Source organism: Bombina bombina, chromosome 8 (assembly GCF_027579735.1).
Source record: "Bombina bombina isolate aBomBom1 chromosome 8, aBomBom1.pri, whole genome shotgun sequence".
Classification (NCBI taxonomy): domain Eukaryota; kingdom Metazoa; phylum Chordata; class Amphibia; order Anura; family Bombinatoridae; genus Bombina; species Bombina bombina.
The window spans coordinates 2,342,521-2,362,557 of NC_069506.1; the positions used below are offsets into that span (position 1 = coordinate 2,342,521).

General features: G+C 37.8%; 1 protein-coding gene across 1 annotated transcript in view; it reads left to right on the top strand.

Annotated features, from left to right (window-relative positions):
* LOC128638136 (uncharacterized) overlaps positions 1 to 20,037 on the top strand; it is a 277,497-nt gene that overhangs the window by 214,688 nt on the left and 42,772 nt on the right. Inside the window, exons 10-11 of the mRNA XM_053689998.1 lie at positions 6,819 to 6,932; positions 13,354 to 13,411. Of these exons, the coding sequence (XP_053545973.1) occupies positions 6,819 to 6,932; positions 13,354 to 13,411 (172 nt within the window). The remainder of the gene's footprint in view (positions 1 to 6,818; positions 6,933 to 13,353; positions 13,412 to 20,037) is intronic.

Genomic DNA, 20,037 nt, shown 5'->3' on the forward strand with positions numbered 1-20,037 from the left:
AATTGTACAGCGAGTGTTGTATTACAGATGACTATACTGAGGTGTAATTGTACAGGGAGTGTTGTATTACATATGACAATACTGAGGTGTAATTGTACAGCGAGTGTTGTATTACAGATGACTATACTGTGGTGTAATTGTACAGGGAGTGTTGTATTACATATGACAATACTGAGGTGTAATTGTACAGGGAGTGTTGTATTACAGATGACAATACTGTGGTGTAATTGTACAGGGAGTGCTGTATTACAGATGACAATACTGAGGTGTAATTGTACAGTGAGTGTTGTATTACAGATGACAATACTGGGGCGTAATTGTACAGGGGAGTGTTGTATTACAGATGACTATACTGAGGTGTAATTGTAAAGGGAGTGTTGTATTACAGATGACTATACTGGGGTGTAATTGTATAGGGGAGTGTTGTATTACAGATGACTATACTGAGGTGTAATTGTAAAGGGAGTGTTGTATTACAGATGACTATACTGAGGTGTAATTATACAGGGAGTGTTGTATTACAGATGACTATACTGAGGTGTTATTGTATAGGGGAGTGTTGTATTACAGATGACAATACTGTGGTGTAATTGTACAGGGAGTGCTGTATTACAGATGACAATACTGAGGTGTAATTGTACAGTGAGTGTTGTATTACAGATGACAATACTGAGGTGTAATTGTATAGGGAGTGTTGTATTACATATGACAATACTGAGGTGTAATTGTACAGGGGAGTGTTGTATTACAGATGACAATACTGAGGTGTAATTGTACGGTGAGTGTTGTATTACAGATGACAATACTGAGGTGTAATTGTACAGCGAGTGTTGTATTACAGATGACTATACTGAGGTGTAATTGTACAGTGAGTGTTGTATTACAGATGACAATACTGAGGTGTAATTGTACAGGGAGTGCTGTATTACAGATGACAATACTGAGGTGTAATTGTACAGGGGAGTGTTGTATTATAGATAACAATACTGAGGTGTAATTGTACAGGGAGTTTTGTATTACAGATGACAATACTGAGGTGTAATTGTACAGGGGAATATTGTATTACAGATGACAATACTGAGGTGTAATTGTACAGTGAGTGTTGTATTACAGATGACAATACTGAGGTGTAATTGTATAGGGGAGTGTTGTATTACAGATGACAATACTGAGGTGTAATTGTACAGGGAGTGCTGTATTACAGATGACAATACTGAGGTGTAATTGTAAAGTGAGTGTTGTATTACAGATGACAATACTGAGGTGTAATTGTACAGGGAGTGTTGTATTATAGATGACAATACTGAGGTGTAATTGTACAGTGAGTGTTGTATTACATATGACAATACTGAGGTGTAATTGTACAGTGAGTGTTGTATTACATATGACAATACTGAGGTGTAATTGTACAGGGAGTGTTGTATTACAGATGACAATACTGAGGTGTAATTGTACAGGGAGTGTTGTATTACAGATGACAATACTGAGGTGTAATTGTACAGGGGAATATTGTATTACAGATGACAATACTGAGGTGTAATTGTACAGGGGTGTATTGTATTACAGATGACAATACTGAGGTGTAATTGTACAGCGAGTGTTGTATTACAGATGACAATACTGAGGTGTAATTGTACAGGGAGTGTTGTATTACATATGACAATACTGAGGTGTAATTGTACAGCGAGTGTTGTATTACAGATGACTATACTGTGGTGTAATTGTACAGGGAGTGTTGTATTACATATGACAATACTGAGGTGTAATTGTACAGGGAGTGTTGTATTACAGATGACAATACTGTGGTGTAATTGTACAGGGAGTGCTGTATTACAGATGACAATACTGAGGTGTAATTGTACAGTGAGTGTTGTATTACAGATGACAATACTGGGGTGTAATTGTACAGGGGAGTGTTGTATTACAGATGACAATACTGAGGTGTAATTGTACAGGGAGTGTTGTATTACAGATGACAATACTGAGGTGTAATTGTAAAGTGAGTGTTGTATTACAGATGACAATACTGAGGTGTAATTGTACAGGGGAATATTGTATTACAGATGACAATACTGAGGTGTAATTGTACAGCGAGTGTTGTATTACAGATGACTATACTGAGGTGTAATTGTACAGGGAGTGTTGTATTACATATGACAATACTGAGGTGTAATTGTACAGCGAGTGTTGTATTACAGATGACTATACTGTGGTGTAATTGTACAGGGAGTGTTGTATTACATATGACAATACTGAGGTGTAATTGTACAGGGAGTGTTGTATTACAGATGACAATACTGTGGTGTAATTGTACAGGGAGTGCTGTATTACAGATGACAATACTGAGGTGTAATTGTACAGTGAGTGTTGTATTACAGATGACAATACTGGGGCGTAATTGTACAGGGGAGTGTTGTATTACAGATGACTATACTGAGGTGTAATTGTAAAGGGAGTGTTGTATTACAGATGACTATACTGGGGTGTAATTGTATAGGGGAGTGTTGTATTACAGATGACTATACTGAGGTGTAATTGTAAAGGGAGTGTTGTATTACAGATGACTATACTGAGGTGTAATTATACAGGGAGTGTTGTATTACAGATGACTATACTGAGGTGTTATTGTATAGGGGAGTGTTGTATTACAGATGACAATACTGTGGTGTAATTGTACAGGGAGTGCTGTATTACAGATGACAATACTGAGGTGTAATTGTACAGTGAGTGTTGTATTACAGATGACAATACTGAGGTGTAATTGTATAGGGAGTGTTGTATTACATATGACAATACTGAGGTGTAATTGTACAGGGGAGTGTTGTATTACAGATGACAATACTGAGGTGTAATTGTACGGTGAGTGTTGTATTACAGATGACAATACTGAGGTGTAATTGTACAGCGAGTGTTGTATTACAGATGACTATACTGAGGTGTAATTGTACAGTGAGTGTTGTATTACAGATGACAATACTGAGGTGTAATTGTACAGGGAGTGCTGTATTACAGATGACAATACTGAGGTGTAATTGTACAGGGGAGTGTTGTATTACAGATGACAATACTGAGGTGTAATTGTACAGGGGAGTGTTGTATTACAGATGAGAATACTGAGGTGTAATTGTACAGGGGAGTGTTGTATTACAGATGACTATACTGAGGTGTAATTGTACAGTGAGTGTTGTATTACAGATGACAATACTGAGGTGTAATTGTACAGTGAGTGTTGTATTACAGATGACTATACTGAGGTGTAATTGTAAAGTGAGTGTTGTATTACAGATGACAATACTGAGGTGTAATTGTACAGGGAGTGTTGTATTATAGATAACAATACTGAGGTGTAATTGTACAGGGAGTTTTGTATTACAGATGACAATACTGAGGTGTAATTGTATAGGGGAGTGTTGTATTACAGATGACAATACTGAGGTGTAATTGTACAGGGAGTGCTGTATTACAGATGACAATACTGAGGTGTAATTGTAAAGTGAGTGTTGTATTACAGATGACAATACTGAGGTGTAATTGTACAGGGAGTGTTGTATTATAGATGACAATACTGAGGTGTAATTGTACAGTGAGTGTTGTATTACATATGACAATACTGAGGTGTAATTGTACAGTGAGTGTTGTATTACATATGACAATACTGAGGTGTAATTGTACAGGGAGTGTTGTATTACAGATGACAATACTGAGGTGTAATTGTACAGGGAGTGTTGTATTACAGATGACAATACTGAGGTGTAATTGTACAGGGGAATATTGTATTACAGATGACAATACTGAGGTGTAATTGTACAGGGGTGTATTGTATTACAGATGACAATACTGAGGTGTAATTGTACAGCGAGTGTTGTATTACAGATGACAATACTGAGGTGTAATTGTACAGGGAGTGTTGTATTACATATGACAATACTGAGGTGTAATTGTACAGCGAGTGTTGTATTACAGATGACTATACTGTGGTGTAATTGTACAGGGAGTGTTGTATTACATATGACAATACTGAGGTGTAATTGTACAGGGAGTGTTGTATTACAGATGACAATACTGTGGTGTAATTGTACAGGGAGTGCTGTATTACAGATGACAATACTGAGGTGTAATTGTACAGTGAGTGTTGTATTACAGATGACAATACTGGGGTGTAATTGTACAGGGGAGTGTTGTATTACAGATGACAATACTGAGGTGTAATTGTACAGGGAGTGTTGTATTACAGATGACAATACTGAGGTGTAATTGTAAAGTGAGTGTTGTATTACAGATGACAATACTGAGGTGTAATTGTACAGGGGAATATTGTATTACAGATGACAATACTGAGGTGTAATTGTACAGCGAGTGTTGTATTACAGATGACAATACTGAGGTGTAATTGTACAGGGAGTGTTGTATTACATATGACAATACTGAGGTGTAATTGTACAGCGAGTGTTGTATTACAGATGACTATACTGTGGTGTAATTGTACAGGGAGTGTTGTATTACATATGACAATACTGAGGTGTAATTGTACAGGGAGTGTTGTATTACAGATGACAATACTGTGGTGTAATTGTACAGGGAGTGCTGTATTACAGATGACAATACTGAGGTGTAATTGTACAGTGAGTGTTGTATTACAGATGACAATACTGGGGTGTAATTGTACAGGGGAGTGTTGTATTACAGATGACAATACTGAGGTGTAATTGTACAGGGAGTGTTGTATTACAGATGACAATACTGAGGTGTAATTGTAAAGTGAGTGTTGTATTACAGATGACAACACTGAGGTGTAATTGTAAAGTGAGTGTTGTATTACATATGACAATACTGAGGTGTAATTGTACAGGGGAGTGTTGTATTACAGATGACAATACTGAGGTGTAATTGTACAGGGGAGTGTTGTATTACAGATGACAATACTGAGGTGTAATTGTACAGGGAGTGTTGTATTATAGATGACAATACTGAGGTGTAATTGTACAGGGGAGTGTTGTATTACAGATGACAATACTGAGGTGTAATTGTACAGGGGAGTGTTGTATTACAGATGACAATACTGAGGTGTAATTGTACAGTGAGTGTTGTATTACAGATGACAATACTGAGGTGTAATTGTACAGTGAGTGTTGTATTACAGATGACAATACTGAGGTGTAATTGTACAGGGAGTGTTGTATTACATATGACAATACTGAGGTGTAATTGTACAGGGAGTGTTGTATTACAGATGACAATACTGAGGTGTAATTGTACAGGGAGTGTTGTATTATAGATGACAATACTGAGGTGTAATTGTACAGTGAGTGTTGTATTACAGATGACAATACTGAGGTGTAATTGTACAGGGAGTGTTGTATTATAGATGACAATACTGAGGTGTAATTGTACAGGGGAGTGTTGTATTACAGATGACAATACTGAGGTGTAATTGTACAGTGAGTGTTGTATTACATATGACAATACTGAGGTGTAATTGTACAGGGAGTGTTGTATTACAGATGACAATACTGAGGTGTAATTGTACAGGGAGTGTTGTATTACAGATGACAATACTGAGGTGTAATTGTACAGGGAGTGTTGTATTACAGATGACAATACTGAGGTGTAATTGTACAGGGAGTGTTGTATTATAGATGACAATACTGAGGTGTAATTGTACAGTGAGTGTTGTATTACATATGACAATACTGAGGTGTAATTGTACAGGGATTGTTGTATTACAGATGACAATACTGAGGTGTAATTGTACAGGGAGTGTTGTATTACAGATGACTATACTGAGGTGTAATTGTACAGGGAGTGTTGTATTACATATGACAATACTGAGGTGTAATTGTACAGGGAGTGTTGTATTACAGATGACAATACTGAGGTGTAATTGTACAGGGAGTGTTGTATTACAGATGAAAATACTGAGGTGTAATTGTACAGTGAGTGTTGTATTACATATGACAATACTGAGGTGTAATTGTACAGGGATTGTTGTATTACAGATGACAATACTGAGGTGTAATTGTACAGGGAGTGTTGTATTATAGATGACAATACTGAGGTGTAATTGTACAGTGAGTGTTGTATTACATATGACAATACTGAGGTGTAATTGTACAGGGATTGTTGTATTACAGATGACAATACTGAGGTGTAATTGTACAGGGAGTGTTGTATTACAGATGACAATACTGAGGTGTAATTGTACAGGGAGTGTTGTATTACATATGACTATACTGAGGTGTAATTGTACAGGGAGTGTTGTATTACATATGACAATACTGAGGTGTAATTGTACAGGGAGTGTTGTATTACAGATGACAATACTGAGGTGTAATTGTACACCTCAGTATAGTCATCTGTTATACAACACTCCCTGTACAATTACACCTCAGTATTGTCATCTGTAATACAATACTCACCGTATAATTACGCCTAAAATCTAATTGTAGCCACCAATCATCAAGCGCTACCCAGGTTCTGAACCAAAAATGCACTGGCTCCTAAGCTTACATTCTAATAAAGATACCAAGCGAAAGAAGAAAAATTCATAATAGGAGTATATTGGAAAGTTGCTTAAAATGAATGCTCTCTTTTAATTATGAAACTTTAATTTTGACTAGACGATCCCTTTTAATGATGAAGAAATATTAGAATCTCACATTTTTATTTAACCTGATTCCATCATGTTTTATTGTTTTCACATGATTTGTGTAATGAAGTAGTAAAAGGGTGAGACGTGCGCAGAACATGCAGAATATCGCGTGCACGTCGATACTAGATGGCATCGGTTATACTAAAATGCCCAATTTACCCCTCTCCAGGGAACTATGTGCGAATGGATCAGAGCTGTGTGCCACCATTTTGGCTCGCTTACTTGAGAGACCCTAGTGACTCCGGCGTGATTCACAGTAACGTGCGTCAGCGATGGTTGAATGGTAAGCTCCATCTGCAGTTTGTTCTAGTGTTTGTTAGCGAGAGTACAGAGCAAACTGCCAGGGAGTGGTTTCTCCTCACTGTTCTGTGATAAAAACAGCTGCATCTGACAACTGAGAGATGTAATGTATAAACTAGTTAGTATGTGAATTATTAGACAGGAGGCATCACACAGCTTTATAAACCAATATATATTACACAGCAATAAACATATGCATTGCATATCTACCCAGTAACATACAGAACATGTATGTACATTACATATCTACCCAGTAACATACAGAACATGTATGTACATTACATATCTACCCAGTAACATACAGTACACATATGTACATTAGATATCTACCCAGCAACATACAGAACACGTATGTACATTACATATCTACCCAGTAACATACAGAACACATATGTACATTACATATCTACCCAGTAACATACAGTACACATATGTACATTACATATCTACCCAGTAACATACAGAACATGTATGTACATTACATATCTACCCAGCAACATACAGAACACGTATGTACATTACATATCTACCCAGTAACATACAGAACACATATGTACGTTACATATCTACCCAGTAACATACAGTACACATATGTACATTACATATCTACCCAGTAACATACAGAACATGTATGTACATTACATATCTACCCAGTAACATACAGAACACATATGTACATTACATATCTACCCAGTAACATACAGAACACATATGTACATTACATATCTACCCAGTAACATACAGAACACATATGTACATTAGATATCTACCCAGTAACATACAATACACATATGTACATTACATATCTACCCAGTAACATACAGAACACATATGTACATTACATATCTACCCAGTAACATACAGTACACGTATGTACATTAGATATCTACCCAGTAACATACAGTACACATATGTACATTACATATCTACCCAGTAACATACAGTACACATATGTACATTACATATCTACCCAGTAACATACAGAACACATATGTACATTACAAATCTACCCAGTAACATACAGTACATGTATGTACATTACATATCTACCCAGTAACATACAGTACATGTATGTACATTATATATCTACCCAGTAACATACAGTACACATATGTACATTAGATATCTACCCAGTAACATACAGTACACATATGTACATTACATATCTACCCAGTAACATACAGTACATGTATGTACATTATATATCTACCCAGTAACATACAGTACACATATGTACATTAGATATCTACCCAGTAACATACAGTACACATATGTACATTACATATCTACCCAGTAACATACAGTACACATATGTACATTACATATCTACCCAGTAACATACAGTACACATATGTACATTACATATCTACCCAGTAACATACAGAACACATATGTACATTACATATCTACCCAGTAACATACAGTACACATATGTACATTACATATCTACCCAGTAACATACAGTACACATATGTACATTACATAACTACCCAGTAACATACAGAAAACATATGTACATTACATATCTACCCAGTAACATACAGTACATGTATGTACATTACATATCTACCCAGTAACATACATAACACATATGTACATTACATATCTACCCAGTAACATGCATAACACATATGTACATTACATATCTTCCCAGTAACATACAGTACACATATGTACATTACATATCTACACAATAACATACAGTTCACATATGTACATTATATATCTACCCAGTAACATACAGAAAACATATGTACAGTACATATCTACCCAGTAACATACAGAACACATATGTACATTACATATCTACACAATAACATACAGTACACATATGTACATTATATATCTACCCAGTAACATACAGTACACATATGTACATTACATATCTACACAATAACATACAGTACACATATGACATTATATATCTACCCAGTAACATACAGTACACATATGTACATTACATCTCTACCCAGTAACATACAGAAAACATATGTACATTATATATCTACCCAGTAACATACAGAACACATATGTACATTAGATATCTACCCAGTAACATACAGTACACATATGTACATTACATATCTACCCAGTAACATACAGTACACATATGTACATTACATCTCTACCCAGTAACATACAGAAAACATATGTACATTATATATCTACCCAGTAACATACAGAACACATATGTACATTACATCTCTACCCAGTAACATACAGAAAACATATGTACATTATATATCTACCCAGTAACATACAGAACATGTATGTACATTACATATCTACACAATAACATACAGAACATGTATGTACATTATATATCTACCCAGTAACATACAGAACACATATGTACATTACATATCTACCCAGTAACATACAGAACATGTATGTACATTACATATCTACACAATAACATACAGAACATGTATGTACATTATATATCTACCCAGTAACATACAGAACACATATGTACATTACATATCTACCCAGTAACATACAGAACATGTATGTACATTACATATCTACACAATAACATACAGAACATGTATGTACATTATATATCTACCCAGTAACATACAGAACACATATGTACATTACATCTCTACCCAGTAACATACAGTACACATATGTACATTACATCTCTACCCAGTAACATACAGTACACATATGTACATTACATATCTACCCAGTAACATACAGTACACATATGTACATTACATCTCTACCCAGTAACATACAGAAAACATATGTACATTATATATCTACCCAGTAACATACAGAACACATATGTACATTACATCTCTACCCAGTAACATACAGTACACATATGTACATTACATATCTACCCAGTAACATACAGTACACATATGTACATTACATATCTACCCAGTAACATACAGAACACATATGTACATTACATATCTACCCAGTAACATACAGTACACATATGTACATTACATATCTACCCAGTAACATACAGTACACATATGTACATTACATAACTACCCAGTAACATACAGAAAACATATGTACATTACATATCTACCCAGTAACATACAGTACATGTATGTACATTACATATCTACCCAGTAACATACATAACACATATGTACATTACATATCTACCCAGTAACATGCATAACACATATGTACATTACATATCTTCCCAGTAACATACAGTACACATATGTACATTACATATCTACACAATAACATACAGTTCACATATGTACATTATATATCTACCCAGTAACATACAGAAAACATATGTACAGTACATATCTACCCAGTAACATACAGAACACATATGTACATTACATATCTACACAATAACATACAGTACACATATGACATTATATATCTACCCAGTAACATACAGTACACATATGTACATTACATCTCTACCCAGTAACATACAGAAAACATATGTACATTATATATCTACCCAGTAACATACAGAACACATATGTACATTAGATATCTACCCAGTAACATACAGTACACATATGTACATTACATATCTACCCAGTAACATACAGTACACATATGTACATTACATCTCTACCCAGTAACATACAGAAAACATATGTACATTATATATCTACCCAGTAACATACAGAACACATATGTACATTACATCTCTACCCAGTAACATACAGAAAACATATGTACATTATATATCTACCCAGTAACATACAGAACATGTATGTACATTACATATCTACACAATAACATACAGAACATGTATGTACATTATATATCTACCCAGTAACATACAGAACACATATGTACATTACATATCTACCCAGTAACATACAGAACATGTATGTACATTACATATCTACACAATAACATACAGAACATGTATGTACATTATATATCTACCCAGTAACATACAGAACACATATGTACATTACATATCTACCCAGTAACATACAGAACATGTATGTACATTACATATCTACACAATAACATACAGAACATGTATGTACATTATATATCTACCCAGTAACATACAGAACACATATGTACATTACATCTCTACCCAGTAACATACAGTACACATATGTACATTACATCTCTACCCAGTAACATACAGTACACATATGTACATTACATATCTACCCAGTAACATACAGTACACATATGTACATTACATCTCTACCCAGTAACATACAGAAAACATATGTACATTATATATCTACCCAGTAACATACAGAACACATATGTACATTACATCTCTACCCAGTAACATACAGAAAACATATGTACATTATATATCTACCCAGTAACATACAGAACACATATGTACATTATATATCTACCCAGTAACATACAGAACACATATGTACATTATATATCTACCCAGTAACATACAGAACACATATGTACATTAGATATCTACCCAGTAACATACAGTACACATATGTACATTACATATCTACCCAGTAACATACAGTACACATATGTACATTACATCTCTACCCAGTAACATACAGAAAACATATGTACATTATATATCTACCCAGTAACATACAGAAAACATATGTACATTATATATCTACCCAGTAACATACAGAACACATATGTACATTACATCTCTACCCAGTAACATACAGAACACATATGTACATTATATATCTACCCAGTAACATACAGAACACATATGTACATTATATATCTACCCAGTAACATACAGAACATGTATGTACATTACATATCTACACAATAACATACAGTACACATATGTACAGCCACCTCAATCACAACTGATAATGTGCAGGCTTATTTTCCTCTTGTCGGTGCACAAGCAATAACTCACAATTGGGTATTAAAAGTCATTGGTTAAAATGTAATTGTTTAACCGAAGCACTTTAACAAACAGGATATGTAAATAGTTTGCCCCATACTTCCTATTAATATAATACTGAGCGTGCGACTAGTATCTCTCATAAGTTCTCATTCTAGAGAGTATCGCAACTGTGCTCCATAAATATTATTTAATCGGCTGATTTTACTTTAAACTATGGGCTAGATTTACATAATCTTGTGAGGTTGTTAGGGTTAAAGTTACAGTAAGGGTTATTGTTAGGGTTGGTTACAGTAAGGGTTACTGTTAGGGTTGGTTACAGTAAGGGTTACTGTTAGGGTTGGTTACAGTAAGGGTTATTATTAGGGTTGGTTACAGTAAGGGTTATTATTAGGGTTGGTTAAAGTAAGCGTTATTGTTAGGGTTGGTTACAGTAAGGGTTATTATTAGGGTTGGTTACAGTAAGGGTTATTGTAAGGGTTGGTTACAGTATAAGTTAGGGTTGGTTACAGTAAGTGTTATTGTTAGGGTTGTTTACAATAAAGGATATAGTTGGGGTTGGTTACAGCAAGGGTTAGGGTTAGATTTAGGTTAGGGTTATGGTTAGGGTTACAGTTTGGGTTAGATTTAGGTTAGGGTTACAGATACAGTTAGGGTTAGGATCAGGGTTAGGATCAGGGTTACTGTTAGCATTAGAGTAAAGTTAGTGTTACAGATAGGGTTAATAGGGTTAGACTTGGATTAGGGTTAATATTATGGTTACAGTTTGAGTTAGGGTTAGATTTAGGTTAGGGTTACAGTTTGGGTTAGATTTAGGTTAGTGTTACAGTTTGTGTTAGGGTTAGATTTAGGTTAGGGTTACAGTTATGGTTAGGGTTACAGGTACGGTTATGGTTAGGTTAGGGTTATGGTTAGGATTAGGGTTACAGTTAGGATTACTGTTAGCTACAGAGTAAAGTTAGTGTTACATATAGGGATATGGTTAATAGGGTTAGACTTGGGTTAGGGTTAATAGGTTTAAGTTAGGGTTACAGTTTGGGTTAGGGTTAGATTTAGGTTAGGGTTAGGGTTAATAATAAGATTAGGGTTAGGGTTACAGTTAGGGTTAGATTTAGGTTAGGGTTAATAAGGTTAGGGCAACAGTTAGGATTAAGGTTACAGTTAGAGTAAGGTTAGTGTTACAGATAGGGTTAGGGTTAAAAGGGTTAGGTTAGGGTTACAAATCAGACTTCACCTATATATTCTAGCATTTGAGGAAAATAATGAAATCCCAGCCATATTTGGGACTTGAGTATTTTTTTTTACTGTTATTTGCATCTATAAAAGAGCAGGTTGATATAATATAAATGTATAGACGCAATATGATGTTCCTTTTCTGAAACATAAATAACAAACAGTTTCTCCTATGGCTGTGGGGTGTGGCACTGTTAACCAATAGTCAGAGAGTGTCAATCCTACAGAACAGTTTTACTCACACAGAGCTTGCTGTATATAGAGTTGTGCAGAAGATGTATTTAACATGGTTCATACATATGAGAACAGTTTCCTGAATGTCCTTTTGTCTAAAAACATAACCAAGATTTTCCTTCAGGCGATCCGGATGTGGTGGAAGCAATGCGGCTATTTGCAGAACTGACTGATAAAGCCAAGTAAGTAAATGTGCCCTTCTCCTTCCAGCTTTACTCTGAGTTTGTGCCAGAATGTGAAAACTAGTGGTTTAGCCTGATTATACAAAGTGTTAAAAAGTTATTGACCAGCGCAGAAGATTAACCACGCAAGCAATCAAGATACAGAGGTTCCCCCAAAGTCCTCAGATTAAAAACAATTCAAGGACAAAATGAAATTCATTGCGCAAACAAATGCTTAAGGTGAAGAGTATCGAGCACAAAAATCTGATAAAGCAAGAAAGTACAATAGTTAACCTCTTAAGGCATTGACTAAGGTAAAATATTTTCCTGTATAGGTTTAAAAAGGTAACAATTGAATCATATGAGTAACTAACTATTAAAAAGTTCATCGGGCCGGTCACATCAAACAGCGTAAAACATCAGACAGCGTAAAACATCAGACAGCGTAAAACATCAGACAGCGTAAAACATCAGACAGCGTAAAACATCAGACAGCGTAAAGCATCAGACAGCGTAAAGCATCAGACAGCGTAAAGCATCAGACAGCGTAAAGCATCAGACAGCGTAAAACATCAGACAGCGTAAAACATCAGACAGCGTAAAACATCAGACAGCGTAAAACAGGATTAAAACATCAATTGATACAATTACAATTAAAAATTACACTTATTGCAAGAAACATTAAAGGGACACTAAACCCAAAATTTTTCTTCCATGATTCAGATAGAGAAGCAATTTTAAGCAACTTTCTAATTTACTTCTATTATCAATTTGTCTTCGTTCTCTTGCTATCTTTATTTGAGAAAGAAGGCATTTAAGCTAAGGAGCCAGACAATTTTTGGTTCAGGACCATGGACAGCCCTTGTTTATTGGTGCTGTCCAATCAGCAAGGACAACCACGATTGTTCACCAAAAATGGGCCGGCATCTAAACTTACATTCTTGCTTTTTAAATAAAGATAGCAAGAGAATGAAGAAAATTTGATAATAGGAGTGAATTAGAAAGTTGCTTAAAATTGCTGCTCTATCTGAATCACGAAAGAAAAAAATTGGGTTCAGTGTCCCTTTAAATTCAAAATAAGGGTACAATATGCTGTGTTATCAAATCTGAGATATAGTTTGTTGGCAAAAACTGGCCATTCCACCAGACCATGGTATCCAAGTCCAGACAATCACTTGCGGACTGTATTTCCTCAGAGACCACGACCCAATTCTACTAATCGGAAAAGAGAAACCTCCTTAATGCGTAATCACAGCAGGGCAAAAAGGAGTAAATCCGTACTCGCATATGGAAAAGTGTTGTCCGGCAAATGTCCTGTAGCAGCTGTATTCCACTCAAATCCTGAATCTGCAGTACGGGACCACCTTTCAGGTTATATACCACTATACAGACTTGCGGGCAGGTTTTTATCACAAGGTCCGATCGTTCAACACTCAAAAACAGAACTCAGATTCAGGCTTAAGTCAGCCGTTACCACGCCGTTAGCAAGCTGATTGAAACAGGTGTGCTTCACTATGGAACGCGTTTCAAATTTCTTTTTCAAGCCTTGTATAGTATATCCCAGGTTGAGGAAAAATGTCACTAGATAAAGATAAATTAAAAACCGACAATGGGATAGCAGCAACATTAAATAAGTATCATGAAAGATAATAAACCTTTTAAGTTCTCAGATAATAGTACTCCTAGTCAAGTTACAGACCAAACGGAATAACAACTTTTTCTCGCTTGTACTAAACTAGTTTTTTTGTTTTTTTAATCTTATTGTATATATAATTATGTTTAAAGAAAAAGTTGGTACCCAAAAATATGCAGGCGGAATTTACCTTTTAAAACTACATGCATGAAAATAAAATATTCACATAACACATTTGTATTATAGCGCCTCTATTGATATAGTAAAACCAAAAGTGCATACATTGAGACATTGGTCTCTATTTATCAAGCTGTCTACTTACCTGCATTCGACGGCCCCAATACACTCGCCTCAGATCGCCGCCGTGGACCTGAATACGTTCGCCAAATTTACCAAGAAAGTTGTCAAAAAGCCACGCACCAAGTACGGAGCGATCAGCAGCAGACTGTTGTTAACTAACAGTCATCGATCTTGCTGCTCTTCGGCTTTTTTACAGCTTTATTGATAAACTGTCACTAAGCACCCACACTATACTATACTGTTTTACCACCTATACCGCCGCCCCCGGAGCCCCCCGCACCTACATAAAGTTATTAACCCCTAAACCGCCGCTCCCAGACCCCGCCGCACCTACATAAAGTTATTAACACCTAATCTGCCGCCCCCAATACCGCCGCCACCTACATAAACTTATTAACCCCTATCCTGCCGCTACTAAATGAAATGTTTAACCCCTAAACCGCCGCTCCCGGAGCCCACCACCACCTACATTACATTTATTAACCCCTATCCTGCCCCCCTACACCGCCGCCACTATATTAAATGAATTAACCCTAACACCCCCCTAACTTAAATATAATTTAAATAAATCTAAATAAAATTACTATTATTAACAAAATTATTCCTATTTAAAACTAAATACTTACCTATAAAATAAACCTTAAGATAGCTACAATATAACTGTGGCAAACCTAGCCACTTCTGGACTATAATGTAAGAAAGGTTGTCTATAGGCTGTATTGTGTGCTATGTAGATGTGACAGACCCTTCTGGCAGTACTGAAGGAGTTAAATGTGTTTAGCTTTAAGAAGACTATTCTTGAACGACAAGGTTACTAGTCTCAGCTATTGTGTACTTTCATTAAAGCTAGTGATTACCATTCCATTGTTCAATCACATCTAGAGAGACGACGCCTTAGTGATAAGAAGAGCCAAGTGTGTGTCCTGTGGTTAAGTTGTTATCAGCTTGAGCAAGGTATTCTATTGTATCATGTCAAAAGGCGTGTTCCATCCATCTAATCTACAACATTCTTTTCAACCCCCCATCTGGGAGGTCAGACCTGCATAAATACTAGGCATAGCCTTTTTAATAAAGTTCATTCTGTTTTAAACCTGAAAACTGGCTGGGTCGTGAGTTATTGACTCCCAAACTGTGTTTCGTCCGGTTATTGGGAGTATTTTAATATTGCTCTCCGCTACAATTAAAGGTATTCTATTGTATCATGTCAAAAGGCGTGTTCCATCCATCTAATCTACAACATTCTTTTCAACCCCCCATCTGGGAGGTCAGACCTGCATAAATACTAGGCATAGCCTTTTTAATAAAGTTCATTCTGTTTTAAACCTGAAAACTGGCTGGGTCGTGAGTTATTGACTCCCAAACTGTGTTTCGTCCGGTTATTGGGAGTATTTTAATATTGCTCTCCGCTACAATTGGTGGCAGCGGTGGGATCAGACCTTACAGCCGAAAAGCGCAATTCGTGCAATTGTAACTGCCGAATAAGAAAAGGGAATGGCAAGCAGAATACAGTGAAAGAACCGACTACCGAAGTGAATGGAGACGGATTATTCTAAGCTAAAGAGACAAACGTTAAAGGAACTGCTAGAAGCCAGGGGAAAGATAGCCAGCAGCAAACCCAAGGCTATATTAATTGCAGAGCTGATGGAGGGAGACAGAGCTCGCAGCGCTACGCCTCCAGCAGCCATGGAGGAGACCCTATACCAGAGGGAAATGAGGACCAGGCTGGAATTTTTACCCCAACCTGTACCACGGGACATGCTATCCGTGGTAATGGCAGATGTGCAGGAGTATGGCACACAGTCCGCGGAATGCATCCTCCCGAGCAGAATCCATTTCGGAAGCACTCAGTAACCCAGTAAGACCCAAAATCCCATACCATGCCTTTAAAATGTTTTGTGAGGAGAAGGATGAGATCGATGGGTATTTACAGGATTTTGAGAGACTGTGCGAGTTACATGAGTTGGAGCAGTCCGTATGGGTGCCGGTGCTAGCAGGCAAGCTAGCCGGTAGGGCAGCGGAAGCGTATCACGCTGTACCCAGGGAGGACAGCAAGGATTACGCTAAAGTGAAGAGCGCAATCTTGGAAAGATATGCCATTACCCCAGAGGCATACCGGCGCAAGTTTAGAGGCCTGCGCAAGCCAGAAAGAGATTCCCATGCAGAGTGGGCCCACAAGCTGGATCAAGCATCTCAGGGGTGGATACAGGCCAGCCAAGCTACCACCATGGAAGAATTGCGACAACTGATGCTGTTGGAGCAATTCTTTAACGGCTTGTCCCCAGAAGCCCAAGAATGGGTGAGAGATCGAAAACCCCTCACGTTAACCGAAGCAGCCAGATTAGCAGACCAGCATTTTGACGCCAGGAGGCACCATGGACTACTACCTAAGACGTACACTCGACCCACAGGACAGCCCAGTCCTCTACAGTCTAACAACCCCACAGCGGCACCGTTTCGTCCAGCCCCGGGGAATCCACCACCCCCCTCACGATACAATGGACGGGCGAATATACAATGCCACACCTGCAAGCAGTGGGGACATATGGCACGTGAGTGCACCCAAAATCGGAGCAGACAAGCTTGGAACCAGGTCAGACAGAACCTGGCCCCAAGGGCGGCTGCTCACCATTACCAAACGGAGCCAGCCGCTCATGAGGGGTTGAGCACCCCAGCCGGGGAACCCCTGGGAATTCTGCATGAGGTGATGTCGGTCCGAGCCACCGATAACCGGCAACATCACCGTCAGCTGGTGACCGTGGAGGGGAAGGAGGTCCAGGGACTTCGGGATTCGGGAGCTACTTTAACCCTGATAGCTCCCCATTTGGTGCCAGATACAGCACACACGGGCGGATCCGTGGCAGTACTAGTGGCAGGAGAAGCAGTATACCGATTGCCCACTGCTAAGATTCATTTGGATTGGGGTGCAGGGGAGGGCATGGTAGAAGTGGGCTTAATGCAAAACCTACCAGCGGATGTTGTACTGGGGAATGACCTGGGTCAGATGACCTCTGCTTTTGTACCTCAGGCTCCACATCAGGAGGTCCACCCAGTAACCACCCGGCAGCAGGCACGCACTACGGCCCCACCAGCTCACCACGAGGCTCAGGTAAGAGACCATGACACCCCCTTGACACATATGACTTGGGATACCCCCACCCAATTTGAGGCGGAGGTGAAAGCTGACCCCACGCTGCAGGCATACCGGGATAAAGGGAACACCGATCAGGCTGGGTTAGAAGGGGAACGGTACGTCTGGGAGAAAGGGTTATTGTACCGCATAGCCGAACGGGGGGTAGGCAGCGCAGTCACCGTGACCACTAAGCAACTGGTAGTACCCCAGAAGTATAGGCAGGAACTGCTCAGGATAGCTCATGACATTCCCCTGTCAGGCCACCTGGGAATGACTCGCACCCGCTACAGATTGACCCACGCCTTTTTCTGGCCTGGGATCTCTAAAGATGTACGGCAATATTGCACCTCCTGTGACGTGTGCCAACGAGTAGGCAAACGAGGTGACCGCCCTAAGGCTAAATTATGCCCGTTACCCATTATTGAGGAACCCTTTAGCAGGGTAGCAGTAGATATCGTAGGGCCTCTACCCAAGCCCAGTCCCTCCGGGAAGAGGTACATTTTAACCGTAGTGGACTATGCCACTAGGTACCCCGAGGCCATTGCGCTCTCCAACATCCATGCAGAGACGGTAGCTGAAGCCTTAATAAAAATATTTTCCCGGGTAGGGTTCCCCCAGGAGATAATATCAGATAGGGGAACCAAGTTTACCGCAGAGGTGACCCAACAACTTTGGAGGGTATGTGGTGTTAGACCCATAATTAACTCAGCCTACCATCCCCAGTCCAATGGGTTATGTGAGAGATTTAATGGGACTTTAAAACAGAATGAACTTTATTAAAAAGGCTATGCCTAGTATTTATGCAGGTCTGACCTCCCAGATGGGGGGTTGAAAAGAATGTTGTAGATTAGATGGATGGAACACGCCTTTTGACATGATACAATAGAATACCTTGCTCAAGCTGATAACAACTTAACCACAGGACACACACTTGGCTCTTCTTATCACTAAGGCGTCGTCTCTCTAGATGTGATTGAACAATGGAATGGTAATCACTAGCTTTAATGAAAGTACACAATAGCTGAGACTAGTAACCTTGTCGTTCAAGAATAGTCTTCTTAAAGCTAAACACATTTAACTCCTTCAGTACTGCCAGAAGGGTCTGTCACATCTACATAGCACACAATACAGCCTATAGACAACCTTTCTTACATTATAGTCCAGAAGTGGCTAGGTTTGCCACAATAACTAATAGCTACATTTGTATGTATCTTAGGGTTTATTTTTATTTTACAGGCAACTTTGTATTTATTTTAACTAGGTACAATAGTTATTAAATAGTTATTAACTATTTAATAACTCCCTAGCTAAAATAAATACAAAATTAACTGTAAAATAAATCCTAACCTAAGTTACAATTACACCTAACACTATACTATAATTAAATTAATTAAATACAATTACCTACAATTAAATAAAATTAACTAAAATTAACTAAAGTACAAAAACCCCCCACTAAATTACAGAAAATAAAAAAAATACAAGAATTTTAAACTAATTACACCTAATCTAAGCCCCCTAATAAAATAAAAAATCCCCCCCAAAATAATAAAATTCCCTACCCTACACTAAATTACAAATAGC